This window comes from Monodelphis domestica, chromosome 1 (assembly GCF_027887165.1).
Source record: "Monodelphis domestica isolate mMonDom1 chromosome 1, mMonDom1.pri, whole genome shotgun sequence".
In the NCBI taxonomy this organism is placed as follows: Eukaryota; Metazoa; Chordata; class Mammalia; order Didelphimorphia; family Didelphidae; genus Monodelphis; species Monodelphis domestica.
The window spans coordinates 504,564,724-504,578,005 of NC_077227.1; the positions used below are offsets into that span (position 1 = coordinate 504,564,724).

General features: G+C 41.4%; 1 protein-coding gene across 1 annotated transcript in view; it reads left to right on the forward strand.

The window, feature by feature from the left end:
- Positions 1-13,282, forward strand: part of PTGIS (prostaglandin I2 synthase) — a 60,079-nt gene that overhangs the window by 3,693 nt on the left and 43,104 nt on the right. The window contains exons 2-5 of the mRNA XM_056812960.1: positions 4,968-5,091; positions 8,712-8,890; positions 9,382-9,525; positions 10,256-10,401. Coding sequence (XP_056668938.1) covers positions 4,968-5,091; positions 8,712-8,890; positions 9,382-9,525; positions 10,256-10,401 — 593 coding nt within the window. The remainder of the gene's footprint in view (positions 1-4,967; positions 5,092-8,711; positions 8,891-9,381; positions 9,526-10,255; positions 10,402-13,282) is intronic.

The following is a 13,282-nucleotide window of genomic DNA, read 5'->3' on the forward strand; positions in this document are numbered from 1 at the left end:
TTGTGTTTAAGGCCAAAGAGCATTAAAGGCTAGGCAGTAGAAGTTAAATGAATTGCCTAGGGTCATACAGCTAGGAAATGTTTGAGGCCAAATTTGAACCCAGGACCTCCTCTCTCTGAGGCCTTGGCTTTCTTTTCTTTGAGCCACCCAGCTGCCCCCTTTAAGTGCTATTCTTTCTCTAACACTATGTATTCCATGTCCCCAGTTCCCTTTCTGCTCAGACATTGTGTTCCATGATGTAGAGACCTTCCCAAATCTAATATTTGAGGTATTTTTTCCTCTTTTCTTTAAGCACGTTTTATTGATTTCTTTTATACCAAAGAGGATTCTTTTATAACAAACAGAAACAATAAAATAAAACCAATAGACACAACTGTGTCCAAGTGAATACAGCATCCTGCACCCATAGCTCACTACATCTCTACTAAGAAGAGACATTTCATTATTAGTCCTCTGGAAACAAGATCAGTCCTGGAAGTCTTACAACGAATGGTATTTCTGATGTATTTCATTTTTCATCTTCATCTATATTATTGTAATCATTGTGGATATTATTTTCCTATTCTATTGTTTTTGTTTTGCATCCATTAGTTTCTTTCTTTTTTTATTTAAACCCTGACCTTCCATCTTAGAATGATGACTAAACAAACTGGGTTAAGTGATTTGCTCAAGCTCACACAACTGGTAAGTTCTGAGGCCAGATTTGAACTCAGGAAGATGAGTGGCAATAACCTAGCCATCAGCTTTCTCAGTGGATAGAGCACTGAGCCAGGTGTCTGAGTTCAAATCTGGACTCAGACACTAGCTAAGTGACCTTGGGTAAGTCACTTAACCCTGTTTGCCTCAGTTTCCTCATGTATAAAATGAGTGGAGGAGATGGCAAGCGACTCCAGTATCTTGGCCAAGAAAACCCTAAATGGGGTCATGAAGTGTGAAATAGGACTGAAGAACAACGAAAGATCCCAGTAGAATACAGAGGCTATCCTTTGGTTATTCTTTGTTCTTGTCATGTTATTGGCCCATCCCTTTCAAGCACATACCTCTCTAATGACATTTCTTGCTATTGTCTCTCTGCTATCTTTTCTCCTATGCAACCGTGCACTGGTAATGTGTTACAGTCAACTTATGCCAACCACGCACCTTCTCATTGCCCTGTGGGCGACCTTCAACTTAAATTCTCCAGAAACTGTGGTATTTCATGACGGGCAGCCATACAACAACACTGGAAGAATATTTATATTTTTAAAAAATGGGACTTTGTTCCAGGGACAAGCTTGGGGTGGGGTTGACAATTGTTAAAAGCATTACTTAATTTCCCAAATGCAGCCCGATGTAGGACAGAAAGGAGACAAAGGACCTGGGTTCAAACTCTACTTTTGATTCTTTTCTTTTTTTAACCCTTGTCTTCTATCTTAGAATCAATATGAAGTATTGGCTCCAAGGCAGAAGAGTAGTATGGGCTGGGTAATGGAGATTAAATGACTTGTCCAGGGACATACAGCTAGGAAGTGTCTGAGGTCAGATCTGAACCCAGGACCTCCCATCTCCAGGCCTGACTTTCTATCCACTGAGCCACCTAAGCATCACTATCTTTCATACTTACTAGTTGGGTGACCTCAAGCCATTCATTTCACATCCTTGGGACTCCGTTTTCTCATATGGACAACAAAGGGATTGGAACTGATGACTTGAGGGCTCTTCTTGCTCTAAGAATTTAAGATCAAATCCACTTTTCTCTCTGTCTGCACTGTATATGTCCTGATTTATCAGGTCTTTCTGGCTGCACATTCAATGCCATTTTGGTCTGGATTTGGTTGGCATTCCTTTTTCCTCTTGGTTTTTCCCCATGTAGAAAACAGCACAGCAATATTCCATTTATTCCCAAACCACAAGTCACTCAACCATTCCCCAATTGATGGATATTCCTTTGGTTTCCAGTTGCGACATCTTACATTTTCTGTTCAAGGTCCCTTTCAGCTCCATGCTTCAGTCCAAAGGGTCTTTTCAAGAGTGATATTTATGGTCTATCTTCTAAGGTCTTTCTCAGCCCTGACATTTTAATTTCCATCTTCGAGGGTTTGTCTCAGTCTTAACATTTTGTGTCTTGTGTTTTGTTATTATTTTTTAAAACCCCTATCTTCTGTCTTAGAACCAATACTAAGCATCGGTTCTGAGGTTTCAGAAGAGTGGCAAGGACTAAGCAAATGGAGTTAAGTGACTTGCCCAGGGTCACATGGCTAGGAAATGTCTGAAGTCAAATTTGAACCCAGGGGACAGCTGAGTAGCTCAGTGGATTGAGTAGCTCAGATCCAGAGATGGGAGGTTCTGGGTTCAAATCTGACCTCAGACCCTTCCTAGCTGTGTGACCCTGGGCAAGTCTCTTGACCCCCTTTGCCTAGCCCTTGCCACTCTTCTGCATTGAAACCAATACACAGTATTAATTCCAAGATTTTAAAAAATTTTGAACCCAGGACCTCCCATCTTCAGGTCTGGCTCTCCATCCACTGAGCTACCTAGTTGCCCTTTTATCCTATTTTAAACAACATTCTGGTGTCATTCTCTTTTTCTATGACTCTTATAAATGCAGTGAGTCACGTTCTGGATTTGGTTGAATCCCAGTCTCAGAACCTGTCAGTCTTGTTCCAAAATACTTTTACTAATTGTGAGAGAGACCCTGTTTTTATCTTAGACAGCTGGAAGCTTGTAGCTGAAAGCTTGCTTTGTCCTCTTCCTGCCTCCCCACTTTGTGTTTGCTCCTAGTGTCCCTTAGAATCTGTACGTCCCCTGGCCCAGGAGTCTAGGGAGACCCAAACTTGTGATTTGATCTTCTCTTTGTGTCTGGGGATGGGCTGGGGGTGAAGAACAGAGAGTAGAAAGATAATTATTGCCTCCCATGTGTACAACTTCCCTGCTGCGGCAGCTCTACTTTGGGATTTCCTCTGCTCTGGTGTACATGGTGTGTACCTACCAATCCTCTCTCCTCCCCGCCTTATTGATTGAACTTATTGAGGTTCTGTCCATCCTTCAAGGCTTTGCTCAAATTCTGCTTTCTCCAGGAAGTCTTCTCTGATCACTTTGAATTCACAGATATATTTTTTTACTCTGACCTCTTGGGGGCTCTTAGGCTAGAAATAGTAACTGGACCTGTGATGTCATTGGTATAAGGGATTCCTACCAATACTGGATGACCCATCTGCAGAAGTATCTTTAAGAGGTGCCTAGAAAACCAAGAGGTTAAATGATTTGCCCAAGAGTATTATTCAGTTGTTTTAGTCATGTCTGACTCTTTGTGACTCTTTGGGTCTTTCTTGGCAAAAATCCTGGAGTGGTTTTCCATTTACTTTGCCAGCATGACATGTAGAAATGGAAGCAAATAGGGCCATACACTCAGTAAGTGTCTAAAGCTGGATTTGAACTCAAGAAGATGAGTCTTCCTGATTCCAGGCTACCACCTAACTGCCCTGGGTTATATAGAAATTGTCAGAATCAGGACTTGAACTCAGCTCTTCTGGGATTTGGAGACTGACTCTGTCTCCATTATTCCAAGTTGCCCCTATCATGTGACTCCTATAATCATGGAATCATAGACTCATAGAATGGTGAGTTGTGTAAAAATTAAAATTAATATGTAATAATTTCAAACATTATATTTTAAGATATTTATTAATGATCATTAGAAATAAAGGAATAAAAGGTAACAAAATAAAAAAACACATACCCGTGTCTAATAAACCTTTCAAAACCCCTTCTTACTACCATAGTTGCAACCTAGCAAAGATACAGAGACCAGGAACCCCACTCAATATATCCCCCTGTCTATAGGAAGTATATAAGGGTAGGAAGTCAGTGGGCTCCTGGGAAATGTAGTTTTTAGGATAACAGATTTCTAATCACACAGTTGCAAGTAGGTATGTGCTGGGACCAGCTCCCACAGGCTCCCGAAAGCTGATTATTTAATTTTCATTATGAGCATTCTTAGAAATTGGCAAATGATACACATCAGGGATTTGTTTATCACTTTGTTAGTTATCTACGTTTAAGAAAGTGATGGAGAAAATGCTATGGATTGAACTCCCCTTATTTCTGTCTATTAAAGTTCCTTCTTTCAAGATCCTAAACAGATGGCATTCTATCTCATTCATGAAGTCCTCTCTGCACCCTACTTCCCTCTAGGTGAAAAAAAATCTCTTTCCTCTCACATTTCTCCTAGTATTTTGCTTGGATCTCTCCTTTGCCTTAATCACATTCAGGTTCATATCATACTTATTCATGTGCTTGTCCTGCAGAGCCATAACTAGGGTAGAGGAGCTATGACTTTGCCCTAGGGCACAGAATTTAGGGATGCTGAAAGCATTTCCAAGCGTCCATCACAGTAAAAACAACAGAGATTAGCATCTAGTTAGCAAGAAGAATTAATTAAAATAGGAAGCTACTTCCTTGCCCCAAGAAGCACATACCAGCTCTCTTGTCTGCCCATATAACAAACTCTATCCCCACCATTCCCCATGGAAGGAGGTCTCCTTGTTGGTGTCACAGGTGTCAGAACCCCTTTCTCTCTGCTAAATGCAGGGCACTATATTGATTGGTTTGCTCTGTTTACATTATGGTTCTGATGTCTTATCTCTTTCCTTTCCCCAGGATTCTGTTGGCATCATAGGATTTAGAAATGGAGGATACCTTGCAGCTGTAATCTAACCTTGTTATTTTGCAGTTGAGGAAACTAAGACCAAGAAAAGTCAGGTGACTTGTTTAAGGTCACATAGATAACAAGTCGTGTATCTGGGATTTGTACCCACCACTACACCATGATGCCTCTTTTAGACTGTGAGCTACTCAAGGGCAAGGACTATCCATTTATCATCTTGTATCCAACACCTTGTCTCTAGTAGGTCCTTAAAAACGTTTGTGGTGTTGTCTCGCTGTCTGCTCCTTCTAATTGGGTGTGTTTTGCATTTTGGGTTTTCCAGGAGACCTGGTGAACCCCCTCTGGATCTAGGCCTTATTCCCTGGCTGGGCCATGCCTCAGAGTTTGGAAAAGATGCTGCTAGATTCCTCTCCAGGATGGAGCGGAAGCACGGGGACATCTTTACTGTAAGTGTACCTTTGGGAAAGGAGGGAAGGGGTGCCTGGGGTTTTTTTCCTCTCTGTAGCTTGGCTCTCCTGCCTGGTGTCTTCAGGACTCCTCACACGGTGCTCTTTCCTCAGGATCCTGGTGTGTCAGGAGGCTTGGGCTATTGTCAGCCTCTGCCACAGACTCAGAAAGGAACAGGGGGAAGTCACTTCTCTGGTCCACAGTTTACTTATTGGTCAGTTGGAAATAGTCACTGCCTTGTGTCTTGTGGGCTGTTGTGAAAATGGCGGCTATAAAAAGTCTTGGTAAATTCTAAGGTGCTGCACAAACCTAGGACATTATTATTATAATTAGCCAGGGACCCAGCCACTGCCAGCCAATTTAGTTCACAAGGGCCTTTTCATATGGCCACTCTGGATGTTAATTATTCAGTAACTGGAGAGTCCTTGACTGAGGCCTTTGTAATCAGTATTTTTCCAGTGGATATCTTTTTTCTTTCTTTCTTTTTTTAATATAAACCTTACCTTCCATCTTGGGGTCAATACTGTGTATTGGTTCCAAGGCAGAAGAGCTGTAAGGGCTAGGCAATGGGGGTCAAGTGACTTGCCCTGGGAAGTATCTGAGGCCAGATTTGAATCTAGGACCTCCCATCTCTAGGCCTGGCTCTCAATCCACTGAGCTATTAAGCAACCCAGCTGCCCCCTGAATATCTTTTTTTTTTTTTTTTTGCAAGAGGGCTTTTATGACCTTCCTTCTGTTCCTTCTTGCGACCCCTCTTTGTCACAAGAAAAACCCACTCAAGAAGGAACCTATAGATTTTTTTTCTCCTCTTGGCTTCATGAAATCCAAGAAATGAGGGAGGGAATGAGAAATCTAGGAGGTTCAAAATTGGTTTGGACTGTGGAAGAGAGTGTCATCTTCATCATAGGAGATATTTGAATGAAGACTGGTAGAGAGGATGCTTTCGCCAGGTGGCAGTTGAGCTAAAAGACCTTTCCAAATCTATTTTGACGTGAGATGTGAGAGGGGTCCCCAGCTCGCTTCCATCAATACCAAATAACCATTTAGAACTGTGTCTGGTTTGTAGGCATATGCTGGGTCATTTTAGATTTAGAGCTGGAAGGGGCCTTTGAGTTCTCTGATGACAGATCAGGAAACTGAGGCCCAAAGGTGTTAAATAACTTACCCAGGATCAGACTGCTAGTGTCTGAAGCAGGACTCAAAACCCAATGTCTTCCTGATTTGAGGTCCAGTGGGCTAGCCTGCTTCTCAATGCCTGTGATACCTTCAGCCCAGGAATTCTGCACTGACCTTCATTTAACTTGGAGAGCTCACAGTAGAAGCCTTTCTTTCATAGAATAGAATGTTAAAGCTGGCAAGGACCTCAAGGGCTCATGTAGTTTCCTCTCCACTTTATTAATGAGAAAACTAAAGCTGGAGAGGGGAGTAGTTTCTGGAAGGTCTCACAATGAGATCAAGCAATCAACAAGTATTTCTTAATGTGTTTTTTCCAAATTTCTAAATGTGTAAAATTTCTTAATATCTTAACACTGTGCTAGGCACTTGGGTTACAAAGATCAAAATGAAACAGACTGTGATCTCATAGAGTTTACATTCTATTGGAGAAAATAACAGGTGTTGAAAAAATGTTTCTACAAATAAATATAGGTAGGTGGCACAATGGATAGAGTGTTGGGTCTGGAATCAGGAAGACTCATCTTCCTGAGTTCAAATTTGGCCTCAGACACTTCCAAACTATGTAACTCTGGACAAGTCACTTAACCCTCATTGCTTAGCCCTTGCTGCTCTTCTGCCTTGGAACCAATATATGGTATTTATTCTAAGATAATGTAAGGGTTAAAAAAAAAAAAGACTCCTCTTCCTGAGTTCAAATCCAGATTCAGATGCTTGCTAGCTGTGTGATACTGGACAAATCATTTGACCCTGTTTGCCTCAGTTTCCTCCTCTGCCAAATGAGCTGGAGAAGGAAATGGCAAACCCTTCTAGTATCTTTGCCATGAAAATCCCAAATGGGGTCACAAAGAATCTGACATGATTGAACCATAATAGTGAAGAAATAGTCAACAGTGTTAAATTCAAGCAGGGGAGAGACTGAGAAGGATGTAGCCTATAAAAAGGTCCTCAGATTTGGCAATTAAAAGATCATTGATAACTTTGGAGAGAACGATTCCAGGGGAGATCAGAAGCCAAATCACAAAGGGTTAAAAAGTAAGAGGATAGAAAATAAAGGCAACAAGAGGTGATAGGTCCCCCTCCGGAGAGATATAGGATGTGAATTGCTTGAGGAGATGGTAAAATCAAATGAGGACTTTTTAAGGATGGAGAGAGAGACTTTGGCATATTTATATGTAGCCAAGAAGGAACTAGTTAGATAGGAAGAAACTGAAGATATGGGGAGAGAGAAAGTGGAGAAAGTGGAGAAAGGGAGCGAAAGGTCAAAGAAGAGAAGCGGGAAAGAGAGATCGAGAGAGGAGAGAGACACACACAGAGAACAAGAACGAAAATGGAAATGGAAAAGGAAACAGAAATGAAAATGGAAATGGAGTGAAAATGGAAGTGAAATGGAAAAGAAGGGGGGATAGGATTATGATCATACAGAAGGACTGATCTTGACTACAGGAGCTACCTTTTTATCAAAGAATAGTGTAAAGGGGAGAGAATGAGGGATGAGGTGTCAAAGAGTTTTGAAATATAGAGTGGGGAGAAGAGGGACCTCATAATAAGAATAGCTAGCATTTATTTTTTTATCTTTTATTTTATTTTATCCGTTTTGGACCCTTACCTTCTGTCTTAGAATCAATACTGTGTATTGGTTCCAAGGCAGAGGATCGATAAAGGCTAGGCAATGGGAGTTAAGTGATTTGCCCAGGGTCACATAGCTAGAAAGTGCCCAAGGTCAGATTTGAACCCAGGATCTCCTGTGTTTAGACCAGATTCTCAATCCACAGAGCCACCTAGCTGCTCATTTTATCTTCACAACATTCCTGGCAGGTAGGTGCTATTATTATCCATTTGACAGATTGAGGAAATTGAGGCAGACAAAAGTTAAGTGATCTGCTTAAGGTCAATGATCTAATAAATGTTGGAGGCTGGAGTTGAACTCAGATCTTCCCAATTGCAAGTCACATACTCCGTCCAATTTATGACCTAGCCATTCCTAGAATGACTTCTATTTTTCTCAGTAAATTATGAGGGGAGGTCCTCCCTTGACTAGGAGCATAAAGCAAGATGTATTGTAGGAGACTGAAGGAGAGAAAAGAAGGTCTGGGATAGCTGCTTTGACAAGTGCAGAGCTGAGACTTTTTCCCTGTCCTGAAATGACCAGGGAGAGTCCAATTCCTTTCTCCCTCCTTTCACTATCTCAGTGTGTCTCACTAAATACAGAATACAAAGGAGAGGAACTGACTCAGGAGAGGGAGGACAGCATACACAGAAGATCACTGGATTGGAAGTCAGAGGATCTAGGTTGGAATTCTGGATCTGCCATGGGCACACGGTGTAATCTTGGATGGGTCTCCCCTATCTCAAAGCCTAGGTTTCCTCATGTGTAAGATGCATAGAGCAGGCTAGATGGTCTCCCTTGGCTCCTGTGCTCCATTGACTGGACTGATTTCCTCAGGTGCTGGTGGCAGGGAGGTTTGTCACAGTCCTCTTGGATCCTCACTCCTATGACACAGTCGTCTGGGAGTCCAGCTCCAAGCTGGACTTCCACAAATATGCCATCTTCCTCATGGAGAAGATTTTTGATGTCCAGCTGGCCAACTATAATCCCAGCATGGAGAAAGCCAAGATCAAACCGTGAGTGTTTGGGGAATGATCAGTTTGAGACTGGGAAAGGGAGAGGATCCTTTTTATGTGTCTATTCAACATTCATTGTCTCTTGTGTGTCCTTGCATTCCCAATTCAGAGCAGAATAGATAGTTGCTAAATGATTGATTACTCTCCCACCCCTAAAAAAGCTGGAGTCAAGAGACCTGGGTTCAAATCCCACTCTGTCACGCACTAGCTGTGTGACCATTAACAAGTTACTTAACTTTTTTGAACTTCAGTTTTCCCATCTGTAAAATGGGGAGAATAATCCCCATTCTGCTACTGTATGAGACTTTATTTATATATATGCATATATATAAATAAATGAGATATGGTGCAAATGAGATAATGGATATGAAAGTGCTTTTAAGTTAGAAAAGCTGAATAAGGAAGGCCACGATCATTCTTAGGGTGGTCTTCAGTGGGCTCCTAGAGCCAAGTTCAGCTTCTTGCTTTTCCTTCTTTGCCCTCTTCCTCAGGACTCTGCTCCACAAGAACCTCCATGCCCTCACTGAAGCCATGTTTAACAACCTTTGCAACATCCTTCTGAGGGATGCTGGGGACATAGGCAAAGACTGGAAGGAAACAGGGCTGTTCCAGTTCTCCTATAACGTGATGCTAAGGTGAGGCTCTGTCTAGTGTGTCCCCATTCTTGTTATGGTAGGAAAGGACAACCTGACCGCAGGGGCAATTGGGAAAGGAATGGGAGGTAGGGTTTGGGTGTTTATCAAATGAGAGAGTAAATGTAGAAACTTTTAAGAAGTTGAAGTCATCGTATCCATGTAAGGGATGTGCTACCATGCCATGGACTCTTAGAGTTAGAAGGGGACTTTAATAAATCACTTTCTCCCCCTCCACTTCAAGTTTCCTGTAAAATGAAAGGGTTAATTGAGATGATCTAAGGTCCCTTTCAGTTCTAAATTCTGTGATTTTCTATAAAATGTTAGAGCTAGGGGAAATCTTCGAATATAGAATTCCAGAGTTAGTGATAGACCTTAAAACAGAGAACAGAGAATGTCAGAGCTGGAAGGAACCTTAAAATTGAAAAAGAGAATGTCAGATTTGGAAGGGACCCTAGAAGAAAGAATAGGAGAGTGTTAGAGCTAGAAGTGACCCTAGCACAGAAAACAGAATTTTAGAGGTAGAAGGGGCTTTAGAACATTGGACATAGAATGCCCATTGAAAGGGACCCTAGAACAAAGAATTTTAGAACATGATAAAATATTTGATTTCTGATTTGCCAAAAGAATTTAAAGCATGGGCTGGGGTGGGGGGAGGCAGAATTGAATGCTGACCCCCAAAGTGAGGGTGAAGTTTAGTTCATACTAACTATTATGTTGCTATGCCAACCAGAGCCGGCTACCTGACACTGTATGGCACAGAGGGTGATGATCCAGTTAGTCAGGCACAAGATCGGACCCACTCTGAGGAGGTTTTCCAGAGTTTCCGTCAGCTGGATCAGCTTCTGATGAAACTTGCCCGCAGTTCTCTGTCAGCAGGTGAGCACTGTGAGGTGCCTAAGGTGAAAGAGAGAGCCAAACCCTAAGTAGATGGGGAAGCAGAGGAGAAAATTGCCTTTGTACCCAACTGCAGTCCTGGCTCAAGGCAGGATCTCTTCCCTGAAGAGCTTGGGCAAAGAGTCTAGAATTCTGATTTCAGTTACCACTTCCCCTAAGGTTAGGGTACCCCCTGCCTCTCAGAGTCCCTTTGGCTTCCTCCTCATTCATGCTGGTGGCTATGTTGGTCTCCTTTTTTGCCCTCCTTCCATTCCATGAAAACTTGACATGAGACCATGTAGATGGATGTGAGAGGCACCCATCTAGGCACTGAATCCATGGCACTGGTGTATGTTTGGAACAGGACTTCTCTCTTTCCCAACCTTCTTCTCTGAAGACCTTCCTCACTATCAACCTCTCCTCTATTGAGTATTCCTCCTCTCAGTCATATTCTTTGCTTTCCACTGCTTCCTCCAGACCCTTCCTCTGCTGCCATCACTTAGCTGCCTCTCTTCCTTTGAGATTCATTCAATCAATCTATCACCTAATCTAGATTTGTCAGTAATTTACTGACCTGTATATCATTTTCCTTCATGTCTGAAGAAATTTAGTCTTCCTCTGTCTCCTATGAAGATTAAAATTAACTCTCCCCTGATTATGAAGATTAAAATTATAACCCTTGCCTATTTTTATATTTAATCACCAAAAGTGTAAATGCCCTACTTAAAAGTTGAGTATGGAGATCTGCCCTTTAAAAAATAACCCCTTTTCCCAAACAGAAGAAAAACAACTGCTTGATCACATGGGCGGAGTCTACTGAAAAAGTAGACTCTAAAAGATCTCCCTGTTGCAAATATTAATAATATGGAAATGGGTCTTGATCAATGACACATGTTAAACTCAGTGGAATTGCATGTCAGATATGGGAAGGGGGTAGGGCAGAGGAGGGAAAGAACAGGAGTCCTGTAACCATGGAAAAATATTCTAAATCATCTAATTAAATAAAATTAATAAAATAAAATAAAAATAACCCCTTCCCCCCCTTACACTCCTAATATACTAATGAATATAAGGGCTTAAACATGCACTACTCTTATCTCTTTTGCCAAAATTATCTTTCATATCTTAGCTCTGAAGTAGAGTTTCCTCAAGGTCTGGGAGCTCTTTTTCTCTGTAGGAACTCTCTTGATGATTTTATCAGCCCCCTTAGGTTTAATTATCATCTCCACCCAGATAACTCTTAAATCTACATATCGAACTCTACTCTATCTCCTACATTTTAGTCTTACCATCTCCACTTGATGTCCCATGTCACTTAAAACTTAGTATGTCAAAAACATAGCTCATATGTCCCTTAAATCCCATCTTTCTTCCAAACTTCACATTTCTATACCATCATTCTTCCTGTTTACCAGGAGTCATTTTTCATTTTTCCTTCTCCCTTTGCCCTCCCTCATATCTAATTATTTGCCAGTCTTATCCATTCTTCTACAACATCCACATCAATTCTTCTCTTTCTACTCACAAATACACAACTATGACTAAGATTCTTTATCATTTTCTGCCTGGACTAATTGGCATTCCAGCTTCCTCCAGTCCACTCCCATGAAGCTTCTGAATAAAAATTCCCAAGATATGGGTCTTATCATATCACCTCCCTGCTCAAACACTTCAGTGTTTCCCTTTGCTTAGATACAGACTTCTCAGCCTGGCATTTAAAGTCTTCGTGAGCTATCCCAAGGTGGCTAGGTGGTACAGCACTGGGCTTGAAATCAGGAAGACTCATCTTTAGTTCAAATCCAGACTTAGACATTTTCTGGCTATATGATCCTGGGCAAATCATTTAACCTGTTTGCCTCAGTTCATCATCTGTAAAAATGAGCTAGAGAAATCCAATATTTCTGCTAAGAAAACCCCCAAATGGGGTCATGAATTGTCAGAAACTAAACAAAATGATCTGTCTCCTGTCCACTTCCCAGGTTTATTTTCTGCTGATTTCCTTCATGTTCCCTATATTATAAACAAACTAATCCTCATCTCACTAGGCATTCCATCTCCATCTTATAGGCAGCTATATAGTGCTGTGCAAAAAGTGTTGGACTTAGAGTCAGAAAGATCTGAGCTCAACTATAATGTCACATATATGCTAGCAGTGTGACCTTGGGGTTCTTAGTCTCAAGTTCCTCATCTGTAAAATGGGGATAATAGCAGCACTACCTCCCAGGATTGTTGTAAGGATCAAAGGAGGTATTTGTAAAGTGATCTACAATCCTAAAAATCCTAGTTGTTATTATTATCCTATATGCATATGCATAGACCATCTCTCTGTATTCACCATTTAGAATCTCGTTAGAATATCTGCCTTCTTTCATGGCTCACTTCAGATGCGATCTCTTACAGGAGTTCTTTCTTGTTCTCCCCAGGTTTTAATGCTTTTTCTCTCCCTAAAATTTATTTCCATTCTAACCAAACTTGCTTGCTTCCTCTGCTTGGTACATGACATCCCATCTCCTACCTTTGCCCCTTTGTATGGGCTTTCCTTCGTGACTGGCATGCCCCATCTCCTCACTTCAGCCTTGAAGATTCCCTAACATCCTTCAGAGAACAACTTGAGTACCACCTCTTACAGGAAGCCTTCTCAAATCTACCCAAATTAATGCTTTCCATTCTTCCCTCCCCCAATTATTTTGCATTCATATGTGTATATTTTACACATGTGTATACATATATATTATATGTGTGTGTATATATATTTTATATGCTTATATAGATGTACCTTTTGTTTTCTCCCGGTAGAACACAAGCTCCTTGAGGGTAGGGATGATCCCATTTTTGGATCCCTGTGTTTCCAAAGCCTGGCACACAGTTGGTGTTAAATTAATAT